Here is a 16,873-nt window from a genome sequence, read left to right as displayed (position 1 = left end):
TACCTTAAGTTTTTATCCATTTAAAGATAAATAATTGGATATAATCATATACTTGGTCTACTCAGGTCAATTGATATGCTATACTCTGATACTGAACTATCTGTACATTCCCTAGATAAGGCCAATGTGACACTGTGTGTTACTCTTTCAATGATTTCAATCAATTTTGATAGTATTTTTAAGATTTTACATCTATGTTTATTTATATGTAAAACTGGTATAACAATTTTTCTTTTGAGGAAAACTGTCAAATTTTGGAATTATTTCATTTTCTCCTTAAAATTAATCTGCATATTTTCACTTTTCCTGTGCTATAAAAAAGTTACCTAAAATGGAAACTTTCTCCTTGAAAGTTTGAAAGAACTTGTAAAATCTATAAAAGCTTGTAAAACTAGCTGGCTCCAGAGCATAATAATGCATTTCTTAATAATTTTTATGGCTCTCTAAAAGTCTTTTTAATTTCCAAATTTCAATTATTTTCAGCTATTTATCCATTTAAAAAAGATTTTCCAATTTTTTTGAATAGGATTATGCACACTGATCTTTTGTTACCTTAAAATCCCCCATCATATCCAGACAAAGTCCTCTGTGATTTGCACTTTATCTTTTTGTTTTATTTAGATTTGCCTCATACCAGATTGATTTTATCATCTTTTTCAAAGAAACGACTTATCAAATAATTCCAAAAATCACTTTGTTTTCAACTTTACTATTCCTTTATTAGAATTTTCTTTTGTTTCTTTATTAGAATTTGTCTTTAATTTGAGGCTCTTTTTCTAAGTTCTTGGCTTGAGTGTTAATTAATTTATATTTATCTTCTTTTTGGTCGAATCATGACAGTTTATAGGAATATGTATTTTTTTCTCCAAAACACCTAATTAACATGTTAGAACATATTTGTAAATTTATTTATTTATTTTTAAGATTTTATTTATTCACGAGAGACCAGAGAGAGAAAGAGAGAGGCAGAGACACAGGCAGAGGGAAAAGCAGGCTGCATGCAGGGACTGCATGACGTGGGACTTGATCCGGGGTCTCCAGGATCACACCCTGGGCCGAAGGCAGGCGCTAAACCACTGAGCCACCTGAGTTGCCCTGTAAAGTTAAATATTCAGGAAGATGTTCTAAAATTATTTTATTTCATTTTCCTACTCTCTGGGATAATCGAGAAGAAAAAAAAAATCAAGTGGCAAAAATATATACCCTGGCCTGAATAACATACAAGTGATTAAGGGATAGTTGAAAGAAAGCTATTTTCTGGAATTCTAGTACCACAGAGGGTTACTATGTAGGGTGGGAGTCAGTCATTTTAGATGGGCATCTCCAGGGTTTCAGTGGACCACCCCCAGGAAATCTCACCAGAGAGAGGGCTTGCTCTACTTTTAGGGCTGCAGCCAAGGACCTTGGTCATTATGTTACACAGGGCTCCCTTTCTGAGAATCCATGGCAGCAACTTCCTGGGAACATGAATGGCTGTTTCTCTTCACTTTTATATCATGATCCCAACAGTAAGTTTACAGCTGATTATGTATGTCTCTTAGACTATTCAGAAGCTCAAAGTCAAAAGTATGGTCCACTTTTACTAACAAATCTTGGTTTGTATTTTGTAGTCTAGCCTGACCACCAGGTTCATCTTCAGTTTTGCTGTCTATGCTTTCTTTTCACTTGAATCTCTTCACATTTTCTTTAATATTTTCCTGTTAGTGTTCTATAAGCAGCCTCAGATCAATTTAGGATTTATTTTATTTTATTTATTTTATTTTTTATTATTTTTTTAATTAATTTATGATAGTCACACAGAGAGAGAGAGAGAGAGAGAGAGAGAGAGAGAGGCAGAGACATAGGCAGAGGGAGAAGCAGGCTCCATGCACCGGGAGCCCGACGTGGGATTCGATCCCGGGTCTCCAGGATCGCGGCCTGGGCCAAAGGCAGGCGCTAAACTGCTGTGCCACCCAGGGATCCCTCAATTTAGGATTTAAAGAGTGTGTACAAATACAGAAGCAACACAGAACTATTTTTTCTGGCATTTTCTGTATTTTATATTTTGCTAAGAAGAGAAACTGAGTTATTATAAATAACAATGATTCATGTTATTCTAATGAAAGGAAAGAAAATGGGGGGGGGAAATGGTAAAAATACAAACCAAGATTTGCAGTGCTTCACTGTTATCTTTCAAGCATGCGATTATCACAGCTGTGTTTCCATTTTCTCCTTCCAAATTAATATCTGTACTGTTGTGCTCAGTCAAGACCTACACAAAAGAGGGGAATAATGGTCAAACAGTTAGCTTTCAAGTTTCCAAACAGAATATTTGTGTTCCATTTGATTATAAGCTCCTGAATGCTAGGGACCATGTCCCTATTCATCTTTTTTCATCCCTCTCCCATAGAATCTGGCACAAACCTTGTACATAGTTGGTACTACATTAATTTCCCAAAAAAGATGAAATAATGTTGATTTCAGGGCACCTGGGTGGCTCAGTTGGTTAAACTATTGACTCTTGATTTGGGGTCAAGTCATGACCTCAAGGTCATAAGATCAAGCCATGTATCAGGCTCTGTGGTGGGCATGGAGCTTAATATTCTCTCTCCCCACCCCTCACATGCATACATGTGCTCTTGCTCTCTCTCTCTCCAAAGACTGGAGGAGGAGGAAGGCAGGAAGGCAGGAAGGCAGGAAGGCAGGAAGGCAGGAAGGCAGGAAGGCAGGAAGGCAGGAAGGCAGGAAGGAAGGAAGGAAGGAAGGAAGGAAGGAAGAAAATTTTTATATCACATCAATTAAGGCAATATGGAGTTGTGAAACTGGAAGTAGAGTAACACGTGGATACAAGTAAACAGCTCACTTAATAATTTTCACTTGTATTAAATGAACTATGTTAACTAAAAGCTTCAAGAAAATAAACTTGTGGAGCCATTTGGAATGTGAGTGTAGAGAAAGAAGAGAGGGGAAGAAGGGAGAGACAGAGAAGGAAGTGATAGGAGAGAGGGAAGGGGAGAGGGGGAAGGGACGGAGAGAGGGGAAGGGAAGGGCTACTTTTTCTCCTCCAGTCTTTTTCCTGTACTTTTATTCTAAGTATTCTGGGAAATGTCAATTAAAAACTCTATTTTCTTCATCAGAGAAGAGAGAGTTCATGTAACACCGGTATGACTTAATTCCAATTTAGTCTGGAACAGAAACTTTTTCTATGATGTAATAACATTTCTGATAAAATGGTTAAGCAATTTTTCTGATGGAATTTATCTGATGATCTGTTACCCTCTGTAGAGAGCAAAATAGAGTCTCTCATGTCAAGCAGGGGCCTGTGTCAAGCAATGATGCCAGCAGTTAAGGTACTGCAGTTAGAAGATCTTGCTGGGACCAGCATCAGCTGACACCCCAGAACTGATAGCAAGGAGAACCCGAGGAGGTCTGCAGAAGCCCAAGACTGATTAAATCCCTTTAAAAAGAGAAGGAGTTTTATAGCAAACTGTCAGACTCTTCAAACATGACTGCTCTATGTTTGACTACTTAAGACAGCCAGCTGCCGTTGGAGGCCCTACCAGTAGATCTCCAAACAGAATTGAGGTCCTTCACTGCTTGAACATAGAAGCAGTAAGTGGTAAGAGCTGACCCAAACTGGACTGAGGCCACATCTCAACTGTGAACCCACAAAGTGACTTCACTGTTGGTTCGTTAACTTCCTACACCCTCTGTTATTTTGTTTGTTGTGCAGCTTGTCTTATGTTCTGCTGTGTGCTGTGTAAGAAGCCAAGGTTAATCACATGGTGAAATGTCACTGAGTTTGAAATCCCAAACCTGCTTTGTAATTGTGATTAAGTCTGCTTTATGATTGAATAAAGTGGACATTGTGGAAAGACACAACTCATTTGTGAACCTTCGTGGTGTACTCAAGACACCCTCTCACACATGGTCGACTTCCAGCTGATCATGGCTAAGAATCTATATATAAATCTTTAACCAGTCTTCATTTTATATTAAATCTAATGATAATTATCTCACATAAATGTCTCTCCCAAGACAGAACGTTTGATTTGGACTACTAGAGGTCTTTTTCTTATAGCAAGATTATGATAAACTGTAATATGTGCTTACAACTAAATTCCTCAAAAATAATTTATTAAACTGTTTCCTAAAAAACTTGACTTAAAAAAAAAAGGTGCACAGAGCCCTTTGTTAATAGAATATGCCCTGTTATGTCCGCAAATAAATTAGGCTTACTAATTACCTTTGCTCATAAAACAAAATTAAACTCACATTTTAGTATGTAAGAATACATAGGAATTTATTGATAGATGAAAGAAAATGAGAGCACAGGTTCATTCTGAACTTTAGGCACTTACATATTCTGTTCTCAACAAACTCTAGATTCCCATGTAAAATAACCTACTGAGTCTGTAAGAGATTTTTCTCTGTTTGCCCTCTTAGAATCATAGATCATAGTTTTTTTCTTTTTTCTTTTTTCCTGCGCAGCCCGGAGCAGCCTCTGATCAGCTTTGTTCACATGCCCTGCCCCCTCCTCCCCTGCACACCCCACCCCTGCCCTTCGCGGTCCAGCCAATCCGGGCCCGCGCCACCAGGCAGGCTGGCCAATGGCAGGAGCAGGGGTGCGGGGACCTAGATCATAGATTTATAGCACTTATTAGCATGGTATTGCTTACTACCATAAGCACAATTTTTCATAAAGCTGGATAAGATTACATGTGGCAGAGATCCCAGAGAGAGCAACTAAACTGTGCTCATTTCAGATTTACTCATGACCAGGCAAGTCTGGAAGTTTGCAGGTGTGGCCTCCAGAGGTCCCTTTGATAAAAATCCAGGAAACCTCATTGGGGGGAAGGGGGGGGTTGTTAAACCACTGAATACATAGGGAGTAAGTCCTAAGCACTAAAGGCTTACAGGCTATGAGAAACAAGGCCAACGTCTCCCAGGGAACACTGCACACTACTGGTGTCTGTCCAAGAACTTGAGGTGAAGGGCAAGTAAAAATTTACTTTATAAGCATGTGGTAGAAGGTCTGGGGGAAGGCTGGCCAAGTAAACAATGGAGAAACGTTCTACATTCAGCAAAGGCCAGTGGGGTACAGGCCAATGGACGTAACTGGGAGAGGCACCCCTACAGGATTTGCTTGCAAGCACAGAGAGAAACACTCCAAAATTCTCTCCTCCTTCCATTCTCTTCATCTCCAGTGAAATAGAGGGGTTTGAAAATAGTTTTAGATGAAGTAATGGTGAGAAAGACCAAGCAAAAGAGAGACAACTAATTTCAATTCTCTTATAACTCTACTATTTTTTTTGTTCTGGTGTCACCGGGAAACTCTGTTATATCTACCATCTAAGTTTATAAATCAGTTATGGGTTTGTTTCTAAATTTTCTTCTCTATTTCTGTGTGATACCTTTCTATATTTGTTAGTCTTGAGATTTCTGATTTCTAATTAACAATAGCTTTTAAACCATTACCTGCCTTTGAATTCCCAAATCACACTTTCAGGATCAAGATTAATTCAGCTGATGGGTATTAGCTTCTAAAAAGAGCCTTCAGAGGAAGCATAAGTGTTCCTTGAGGAAATATGTGGCCTCTCTGGGAGGAGGAGGAGGGGTGTCCCCACAGTCACTAGTGGCCCAAAGTAAATGGTATAGAATAACTGTCTGGCTTACAAATAATGCAGACATTTTAAAAGCAGCCTACTGCCAAAGGCCTCTTCAAAAACCTCCTCAAGGGGCTATCCTGAACCACCTTCTTAAGGACTGATACTTAAGCTCATTCCTTCTCCTTTAAGCAAAAAGCCCATTTACAACTTCATTTATTCAAGAGCCATAGTGGTGAGGACTGGAGATATTTAGATGAGTCGCACACAGTCCTTCCTTCAAGGATAACCAACCAGGGCCAGAGAAAACCACATGAACATTGGATTGTAATACCATGTGCTAAGTATTATTATTGAGCTATACACAAGTTACAGTAGGAAAGCAGAAAGCAGAAAGCAGGCTCCTCACACCCTCTTTGCCTGACTTCAAGGAACCAATCACCCAGGGGGCTAAGAGGAAGGTATCCGGGCTAATGGGAGCATGGAGTTCAAGAACACTCTTGGGATTTCTTTGGTGATTTATAGACAAAGTAGGTTTTGGTATGCTGTGATGGCCCAGATATTTTTGTCCCTCCAAAATTCCTATGTTGAAATTCTAATCCCCATTGTGATGGTATTGGGGTGGGGGTGGCCTTCAGCAGGTGATTAAGAATGACAGTAGTCCCTTATAAAAGAAATCCCAGAAATCTCTCTCCCCCTTCTGCTTCGTAAGACGAGAGCCATCTATGGAAACAGGAAGCGGGCCCTCATCAGACACCAAGTCAGCTACTGCCTTGATCTTGGACTTCCCTGCCTTCAGAACTGTGAGAAACAAATGCTTGTTGTTTAAGGCCCACAATCTATGGTATTTTGTTATAGCAATTCAAACTGATTAAGATATGTGGCTTAGCACAATATTCAAGTAATTATCTGCAATGTAATTATCTCAGGAAAACACTGTAAGTTCCAAACTGCCTCTCTCAGAAATAAATATGTGGAATGTGATCCATTTGTAAACTTCATTGCTATCTAAGTAAGTGGGTGTGTGAGACTCTGCAATGCAATTTAAAAGCCTGGGACTAAACCTTACTCTTTTGGCATTTGCCAGTATTTTCTCTATTTGACGAAACTTACTCTGAATACTCACAAAAAAATTAGAAATCCCTCAAAAGTATCATTATGTCTTCTGCTAAGACATGCCATCCACTAAGGCATGTCATCTACTCTAACAAAAAACAGTAAATCACAACTATGTTTTTATGTCTTTGTTGAGGAATTCATCACTGTCTTCCTTTTAATCATTTACAGGTTAAAAAAAAAAAGTAAAGCATTATTAAGTCACAAACACAAAGAGGACAAAATTTCTAATTCTGGCTTTCAACCAGTTATATGAGATTAGGCAAATTATTTCATTCTCTCTCTGCCTCAGTTCCCTCAGGTACAAAATAGGCATAATAATAATAGTCTTACTATATAGTCTTGTTTCTTTTAATGAGGATTTAAAAACTGAGATATACAAAGCTTTTTTAAAAAAATACTGATACATAACTCTTCGATAAAAACTATCATCATCAATCATTATCGGCTGGTCAAAAGCAAAACCAATGTTATAATTACTCTATTTTGTTCACAATGGCAGGCTAGATGGACCACTATGGTTCCAGCAGTGACTCTGGACCTGGGTCCCAGCCCATGCTCTGAGGGGGCACGAACAGCAGCCTTACCTTTATCACCTCATTGTGCAAGCCCTGCACAGCTATATGAAGGGGTGCCATCATGTTGCTGTTTCGGAGGTTTGGGTTAGCTCCTTTGCTAAGAAGAAATTTAACACTTTCAACCTGGTTTTTTTCTGCAGCCCAGTGCAGAGGGGTATTTCCATAATCATCCATCACATTCAGCACTAAAAAAAAGACATCGAAATAAGAGTTAGGTTTTGCTTGAACTATATTCAATACATATGGCATGCCTGTTCACCTCAAAACTCACTGCCAAGTGCTACTGACATAGGCCCTTCTTTATTAAAAAATTAAAATATAGCTTCAGTTACCAAAAAACATCTAATGGACACCTACAGTATGCTGAAGTATGGCATTGAATGTCAAATGAATTAGAGGTCTATCTGTAGCATCCACAAGAAATAGATTCTCCTCTTGCTATGTGTTTTTATCTGCAGTATGAATTTGGGGATAGTTGTAAAATGTTGAGCTTATATAAAAACAGTAACTATATGCCAGAATCTCTGTGTTCCATACAACCATTATTGCCCTCAACCCTCCAATAGTCTACAAGGAACCATGACCATTTTTCAGAAAAATAAAGATGAAGCCTAGAGAGGTTTAAAATCTTGCCAATGTTACACAACCAATATGGAGTTCTGTAAACTGTCTTACTCTTTTAACCTAGTGTTAACATATTCAGATTTGGCAGGAAGGAAAGGAGGAAGTTGGAGGAAGGAGGGAAGAAGGGAAGGGGGAAAGAAAAAATTGAAAATATATATACTTTGTAACATTTCAGGGAGAAGAATATCAAATCATGTCTTCAAAGTTCTTAGTAGCGTGACCCATAGCAATGGTTCAAAAAATATTAATGAGAAAAAAAAGACACACCACGAATAAAACATAAGACTGGAATTAGAGCTTGTGCCCCTGATGCTACACATCGTTGCCACTTGTTTCTATAATATGACATATTGTACTATTTACCCTGGAAGCTCAGAATAAGAACATGCCCTTTCATACCACAGTGTCTTCTAGACATGACTGACTGTTTTATCAACCATTTTAATTAGTGGCAGGATATTATTATATCTGGAGGGAGCAGTCTTCAGTCATGATTTGGGGCCCATGAGCAACTATGCTGCATCCACATTTCCCATTTTTCCCCTTCCAAAATTTATCTTTCCACTTTCATTCATCCAAGTACCTCATTCTCAGCCACACATATACACTCCCCCTCCTTCTATCTCCCCCCCTCCCTCTCTCTCTCTCTCTTTGACCATTATGTTTGATCAAGATACTCCATTCAAGCAATTCATTCAGCACCAAACTTAAACAGGGGCCTAAAATGATAAATGCCCATTCACTCATTAAATAACTTGAATTTGACTTTTATCTCTATCAGTTCTCAGAAATCATTTTTACAAAGGTAACTGAGGCCTTTGAACACAAGAGTTACTGTGATCTTCTTCCTACTTGCATCTCTTTGGTGCAGTTATCTTTATGATGCATCTATCCAATAACTCTTCCCTCAGCTTCTTTACCATCAATCTCATATCCACCATCCTCTTCACCATCCTCTTGCTGGCTTTTCCTCTGCCATCTGATCCTTAATATCGGTGCTCTCCCCTTAGCTACCTTTGCTATCAATTTCAAGGTCTCCTACAGGATTTTCATGCACTTCCACAGCCTCAGCTACTTTCTTTGAACAATGACCCCATGGGAGCAGTTTTCCCCCTTCTAGAGTTCTAGTCTACTATAACACTAGCTACCAGTCTACTGGATATTTCCAAGTAGTTGCCCTTTGGACCTTTAAGACTTAGTATGCCCAAATCAAACTCATTATTCTTCACACGTCATTCTCATTTGTCTTCTGTTCTTTTTATATGCCTTCTTTTCTGGATAGCTATACTATTAGCCGAATCTCCTAAATTAGGAATCTCAAAGTCATTTTAACTGCTTGCCACTTACTCCTCACATTCAGTCTCTTATCAAGCACTGTCCACACTACATGCAAAATAGCTCCTGATTCTCTCCCTTTCTCCCTATTCCAATACCAAAACCCTGGTGGATTCTCATCTTCTTTTTGCTACTAGAGTAGCTTTTCAACTAGGCTTCCATTTATAATCCATCTTCTACAATATTGATAGAATCATTTTTAGATAATAAAGGTCTTATCACAATATCTCACTGCTTAAATCTGTGGCATTCCCCTTCCTTATGTGACTGTAGTTGAGTTCCTCAAACAAGGCTAAGTGTGCACAAAGCTGGATAGGAGAAGATGTTCCATCTTCTTAGAGTCTCAATTTTATTCAGTGATATGCAATTTAAGTGCAAAATTATCTCAATGGAAATAATGAAGAATACATAAAATGTATATGTGTATATATGTGTATGTGTATGCATATTGTGTACTATCCCAGATCTCTGTACCACCCTTTGCAGTATTTCAGTGGAAATATTTGAGGAGCACCAGCCTGAAGGGAAAACCACACTCCTGAGTGAGGTACTCAGGCCCTTTATAGTCTGGAAGTAATTTGCCCTTCAGAATTCCTTCATGCCACTCTTCCCAATGAATCTAATGGGATTATGGACTTATGCGGCACTCATTGTAACATCCTGTGACCTTCAAAAGAGGAGTCACTGATGATCATCTCCATCAGCTCCACTTGACCTTCTTCTGCGGCATGGTGCAAAGGGGATGTGTTCATATTATCATATTTGTTTAATTTCTTTCGTTTCTTCATAAAGTTTTTATATCGACATGTACTTCCATCAAAAACCACCTGGAAGTATATAAAAAAAATTGTTACCTCCAACAAGCAAACATAAAACTTATTAATACAAGTTAAGTTTTTAAAGGAGGGAGGGGCAGAGGGAGAAGGGGAGAGAGAGAAAGAAAGAGAGAGATAATCTGCTGAGGGTGGAGCCCAATTTGGGGCTCAATCTCACAACCCTGAGATCAAGACCTGAGATGAAATCCAGAGTCAGACGCTTAATCAATTGAGCCATCCAGGCACCACAATACAAGTAATTATTAAAAGGTTACCATCATTCAAAACCATTTATCACACTTATGATAAAGTAAACATTTTTTGAAGAACACAAAATGAGTACAAGACATATAGAAGGTATAAGTAAATCCCTGAACATTAATAAGTGCATTAAATAAATGACTTGCTTTTCTGATAATAAACTTTGTATATGCTGTAGAAATAAAGCCCTCGAGAAAAGTTTTGTTGAAGTAATTCTAAGCGATGTGATCTAAGAAATAATAAGTATATGAAAATATAGAGAAATTTTCTTTGCCAGGTGAAAATGTACTTAAATCATAGCATGAGAGATTTTGATTAGATAAAAAGATTTTCATGAATGCAAAAGATTAAGTCCAGGAATCTAAATTATGGTCCTCTCTTCGACCTTCCTGCTGACAGTCAATTCCCAACCAATGTTTCATTATATAGCAGCACTAGAATCATACTGAAGCAATGCCATGTAACTTACTTTATCAGTAGTCTAGATGGCTATCCACGCCCCCCTTCCCCACCCCCCCACCCCCAGGATTAAGTAATTCCTCCTCTTTTGGCTACCCAGTTTCCTGCACCAGTCCAAGTCTGCTCAACCTCCTCATCGTTCTCTGCATACTGAAAATGCAAGCATTATTGTACACTAATACTAAGGACCAGATACAAGAACACTGAGAGGTTACACAATTTGGCCAAAGGTACCCAGTCAATGGCAAAGTCATAATTTCAACAGGAGATGCATGGTATATATATTTTGGCTGGCTGGTGAATGCTGGAAAAACCAACATACAATAGAAACTGGGGTAAAAATCATTGTCATAGAATGAGCTGTGTGACAGACTAAGATATTATAAACCATAAGAACAGACATTAGAAAGCAAGTTCAGTAGGTTTTTAGGCATAGTTGGCTATGGTCTCTGGCCTGTGAAAGTGTAACTCTAAACACATGTTCGCTTCCTCTGATATCAGGGGAGGAGTAAGAGGCTTTCTTTGAATATTTTTCTCTAACATTCTCTTTTCTTTCTCATGCTTTTTATGTTCTTTATTATGACTGGACTCAGGATAATTTATCATAAATGACATTGTGTTTCTTCCTTATAAAATTTTGTGGTGACAGTGTTGACATTCTGCTTTTGATTCGTTCTCACAAGATATCACAAATTCCCAAACAGAATTTTTTCTAGAAAATCTCATGGCCTAAACAGAATGGACTTACTAAAAATTAAATACATCTTTAAAAATCTTTAAATACATCTTTAAAAATTAAATACATCAAATTTTATTTGATGTTATAAATGTAACAAACAAAATTTTATAAAAGCCTTCATGTGATAAACTTGGTTCTATTATCCTGCCTTGCATTATTTAAATGTTCACAAATATTTTAGATCAAAAGTATATTGGTTTTCCAAAAATTGTCTAATGGATCCTCTCTTAACTGACAATCTCTAATTCCCTGTTCTAGTTTCCTACTTGAAAATTCTTAGTGTCTGTTTTATAGAGATTAAGAATTTTCAAAAAAATCAATTTTAATTATATTTATTATGCTTCAATTGACAAGTTTTATTCAAAGTTGCTTCTAGAATTCCTTATATTTGAAAGTACTTAGGTATTATCAAGAAATACGACCTATCTTACTCTACTGATAACATTTTCATATTGCTTAGGTATGGTGGTATTACTGATAACACATCAGTCCAGAGACATCAGAAATGGCACTGAATTACATATTTTGCTATTTGACTGCCAAAGGCAAATTGTAGATTTTGGCCTAAAACTGAGGCTGTAGCCAAACCCTGGCATGTCTCTGAATTGCATACAAGTGTTCTACTCCAGATGCCAGTCTCTTCTAGCACAATGCTGTGTTCATGTTGTGCTTAGCTTGAGCTATACCAGGTTGTCCACCTGAACGAAGTGGGCCCTTCTCTCTTTCCTTTCCATTTCGCCTTCCAAATGCCCTCTTAAATTCTCCCTCCTTCTTGACGTTTTCACGAGAGCTACAAGATGCCATTCCTCTAGCTTAGCCTTTATGTCTCTCACAACTGCACAGTGAGACACAGGCCATAGAATGTATGGTGACATTACAATGCTGACAGTTACTGTAATGTGTGCCATGTATTCTCATGTTTTGAATTTTTTCTCCACTTTAATTTCTAATATGGTAATTATTGGAAGCTTTAACCCCATAAACAAGCATTCTTTGAAATCTTCAGTTTTGTTCATGTGTAAAGGGATTCTAAGATAAGAAAAAGTTTGAGGGATCCCTGGGTGGCGCAGCGGTTTGGCACCTGCCTTTGGCCCAGGGCGCGATCCTGGAGACCCAGGATCGAATCCCACGTCGGGCTCCCAGTGCATGGAGCCTGCTTCTCCCTCTGCCTATGTCTCTGCCTCTCTCTCTCTCTCTCTCTCTGTGTGACTATCATAAATAAATAATAAAAAATTTTTAAAAAGGTTTAAAAAAAAAGAAAAAGTTTGAGAAATACTCTCTAGTTCATTCCTCACACTATGTATGCTGTATGTATACTACACATTTGCATACTTATTTTGGATGATATTCTATATATGCAAATAGGTTTTCCAGAAAGAGAGAGTGAAGGAAGGAGAAAAGAAAGGAAGACCCAGAGCTCTTACAGAGCAGCAGGTGGAGCCATATGGACTATTATACACCCTACAATTTTTCCAAACTACCTTTTATTTATTCTTGAGAGACACACAGAGAGAGAAGCAGAGACACAGGCAGAGGGAGAAGCAGGCTCCATGAAGGGAGACCCTCCCAGACTACATTTTTAGAAATCAATGAGAAAAATTAATGGAACCTCATTCCACTGCTATGGTAATATATAAACTAAAATTATTTCTCGGGGATCCCTGGGTGGCTCAGCGGTTTGGCACCTGCCTTTGGCCCAGGGCACGATCCTGGAGTCCCGGGATCCAGTCCCGCGTCGGGCTCTCGACATGGAGCCTGCTTCTCTGCCTGTGTCTCTGCCTCCCTCCCTCTCTCTCTCTCTCCCTCTATATCTATCATAAATAAATAAATAAATAATCTTTAAAAAAAATAAAAATTATTTCTCAATGTCCCTCCCAGCTTTGCATATATGTGACCAAATAATACATCTGTCTGTTTTATTTTCTGAAGGTATTTCTTAACAAATATCTCATCACACGAACCAAAACATCTTACAAGACAGTACCTTACCATAGGAATCATCTTAAATAACTGCTTCCTGAAAATACAGAAACTTTCTTAAAATAAATGATCCAGATATTTGCTTTAATTCTACCTTTGTTGTAACCGATCACATCTGCTCACATGAAATAAAGTATTAAAGTACCTAATGTATTTTAAAATAGTTAATAAACATGGAGCATATTAGATTTATTCAACAACAACAAAAGCATTCATTCAACAAATGCCAGGCTGAAATAAATAAGACAAAATCCCTTAAAATTGTGAATTTTGGTTTTTGCTGTTATCACACAATAGTACCAAAGAAATCACTTTTCTATGACTCCTTTAAATACACAGGTATCACTTTTCAACTACAAAACACACAATTTTAGTGAAGGATAGAACAATGAGCATGCAAACATTTCCAAACTTAAACAGATTCAGTAATAAATTTAAAATAAGCTTCTTACAGAAATGAGCTGTTTCACAATGTCTCACTATATCAAAGAAAGCATCTAATTACATTTGGAAGTATTGAATTTGATGATCTCCCAGTGATAATAAAAGGATTACACTGCCCACCCCCAGTGCTAGAGAGAACAATTTACAGGTCTGTTCATTGATGTGTTGTCAATACAAATCCCATTACACTCTTGAGAACAAGTACTATGTTCAGATGCTCATAAGGTACTGTTGAATTCACAATGACAAAAGAGCATCTAAGTACTTTATATAAGTTCATCAGAAGTGCTAAACAGTTTGAATTCAGTACACACACAAAAAAAACCAAAAACCAAAACAAAACAAAACACACACACACACACACACACACAAAAGAATTCAGTACACAATATGATAAGTCGGGTTTTGAAGAGACTTCTTAAAGAAAGTACTGGAAGTAACCAAGGATGTCATTTAGACAAAGTTATTATATATTCACTCAATACAGCTTTTTATTGTCACAGGGTTACTTCAGATTCTTTTGGATTCTGAACTATATGACCAGATACAGAACATAACAGACTACATGACTTTTTAAAGAAGCTCATTCTAAGCACTTTAAAACAGAGATGTCAAATACATTTGTTCTAAGTTGCTTTAATGAAATACACACAAGCAGCAATGGGGTAAAAAAGAGGGAAACTAGGTGAAAGACCTGCAAATGAAGAGTCAAATGCTATTAACTCTATTGAAAGAAAGTCATGGAAATAGGTAAAGGCTTCAGTCAGATGGTTCTTTCCCACCTTTCTCATCTTGTAAGGTTTCTTCCATCCTTTGATTTTTGTTAGTATTCCTGAGATGGTATGTCTATGCTGGAGAAAATACTATACACTGTGTCTTTTTTTTTTTTTAAGATTTAGTATATTTAGTATATTTATTCATGAGAGACACAGAGAGAGAGAAAGAGAGAGAGAGGGAGGCAGAGATAAAGGCAGAAGGCCCCATTCAGGGAGCCCGACATGGGACCCGATCCCAGGTCTCCAGGATCATGCCCTGGGCTGAAGGCAGTACTAAACCGCTGAGCCACCCGTGCTGCCCCTATACTGTGCCTTTTCAATCAGTAAATCCTTAGAGTCAGAACTTTCCACAATATTATACATACTGATTTGCAATTGGTCTCAGGGCTGACATTACTGTAGATAATAAAATACATAAGCCCTTCAAACTAACAAGCTCTATTGTGGCTTCTAAAAGCCTTAAATAATATAAATGGCTCTACTAGACTTAGGCAATAAAACTAAATGAAGACAAAAACATGAAGTTAGAGACTCTGTGCTAGAGAAATCCTTCAGCAAGTATCTCTTGAAAACAAAACCACACTGGTAAATGAAATATTTCTGATAAGATTTTTGAAATATAAAATTTTCTTCCAATCTGTAATACTAATTCCAAAGACACTATCCTAGTGCTTGAAATCAACTCATGTCATCAATTCTTCGGATTAAGCCTAAAGAGCCTAGTTAATATGCTAACATTAAGGAGGAGAAAAAAAAGAAAAGATCAGTGTTTAATCTGGATGCACAAAAAGGGGAAGTCTGGTTTGTCCCTTTATGTGATTTACTACACAGGCCTGACTCACACGATGGCAACAGTGTCAACTTGTGCAACCTATTTAGAGGTCAATCTGATGATTTCCATCAAAATTAAAGCTAGGCATACCACTTGGCCCTGCTAAGACTTTAACATACATACTATTCACTAATGTACTAAAACAATAAGCCGTATCCACGCTCACAGACACAATCACATGTGTGATAGCAAAATAAAACAAAAACAACCTAAGTGCCCACTCATGCTGCACTAGTGAAGTAAATCAGGATACGTTCACACAAGGGAATACTATAATGCTGCAAAAAAGAGTGAGGTAGGTCTCCAGGTGCTGAATTTTAAAGCGCTCTAAAATACAATTTCACAAGTCACAGTTGTGAATTTGTGCAAACTCCCCCTCTCCCTGTGCTCTGGAAAATACCTGAGGAACTTCAACTAGATTCCACTTTGGAAAGGGATGGGGGGGGGGTGCAGTTTGCAGAACAGACACGTGGTATTTTAACATTCAAAAAGAGACAAAAGAGACCCTTCCGGGCAGCGGTTTGGCGCCTGCCTGCAGCCCAGGGCGTGATCCTGGAGTCCCGGGATCGCGTCCCACGTCGGGCTCCCTGCGTGGAGCCTGCTTCTCCCTCTGCCTGTGTCTCTGCCTCTCATGAATAAATAAATCTTTAAAAAAATTAAAAGAGAGAGAGACCCTCCCTCCCGCTGGCCCTGCTCGGAAAGCCAGGGACTGCTTCGCTGAGGCCCCAAGCGCGCGGTCCCCTGACCTCTCCTGACGCCGGGGTGTCGGGGACAGACGCCCATCCTAGCCCTGGGCGCCTCGCGAAGACCACCGACCCCGCAAAGGGCCTCCCCTCCTTCCTGCCCCCCGCCCCCTGGAGGAACCCGCCAGCCCGGCCCTTGGGGGTAAGTCTCCCCGGACTGCAGGCGCTGCTGCGGAGCCTCATTAACGCGCCCTTCCCCGGGTGCCCCCCCGCCCCGTGCGCGGCCTCCTCGCGTCCCGGGGCTGCGGGCGGCCGGACCCCAGGAACTCCGGAGCGCCCAGGTACGCGCCGCCGGCCCAGCCCGCCGCCCAGGGTACCTTAAGCGCGTCCATGGAGTCGTCCGAGTGGTTCTCCACGCCCCGGTACACTGCGCCCTGGGGCTCCTCCTGCTTCCCAGGGCTCAGCATCTTCCTCAGGCTGCGCCGCATCGACCGCGCCCCGGCGCCACCTGCGCCACCTGCGCCACCTGCGCCAGCTGCGCTGCTGCTCCGCGCGGGCGCCCGCACCTGCGGGGAGGGAGCGCGGGGAGCGGGGAGCCGGGAGCCGGGAGCCGGGAGCGCGGGGAGCCGGGAGCCGGGAGCGCGGG

The 16,873-nt window shown here is 39.6% G+C and overlaps 1 protein-coding gene across 1 annotated transcript in view; it reads right to left on the bottom strand.

Annotated features, from left to right (window-relative positions):
- Positions 1-16,825, bottom strand: part of TRPA1 (transient receptor potential cation channel subfamily A member 1) — a 52,132-nt gene extending 35,307 nt beyond the window's left edge. Inside the window, exons 1-4 of the mRNA XM_041769327.1 lie at positions 16,605-16,825; positions 9,906-10,065; positions 7,289-7,464; positions 2,144-2,251 (exon numbers count right to left, since the gene is read on the bottom strand). Of these exons, the coding sequence (XP_041625261.1) occupies positions 2,144-2,251; positions 7,289-7,464; positions 9,906-10,065; positions 16,605-16,715 (555 nt within the window). The 5' untranslated portion in view covers positions 16,716-16,825. The remainder of the gene's footprint in view (positions 1-2,143; positions 2,252-7,288; positions 7,465-9,905; positions 10,066-16,604) is intronic.
- Positions 16,826-16,873: the final 48 nt, after the last annotated feature.

This window comes from Vulpes lagopus, chromosome 9, assembly GCF_018345385.1.
Source record: "Vulpes lagopus strain Blue_001 chromosome 9, ASM1834538v1, whole genome shotgun sequence".
NCBI classification, from domain to species: Eukaryota; Metazoa; Chordata; class Mammalia; order Carnivora; family Canidae; genus Vulpes; species Vulpes lagopus.
Note: the sequence above shows the minus strand (reverse complement) of the source record. Positions and strands in the feature narration are given on the sequence as shown.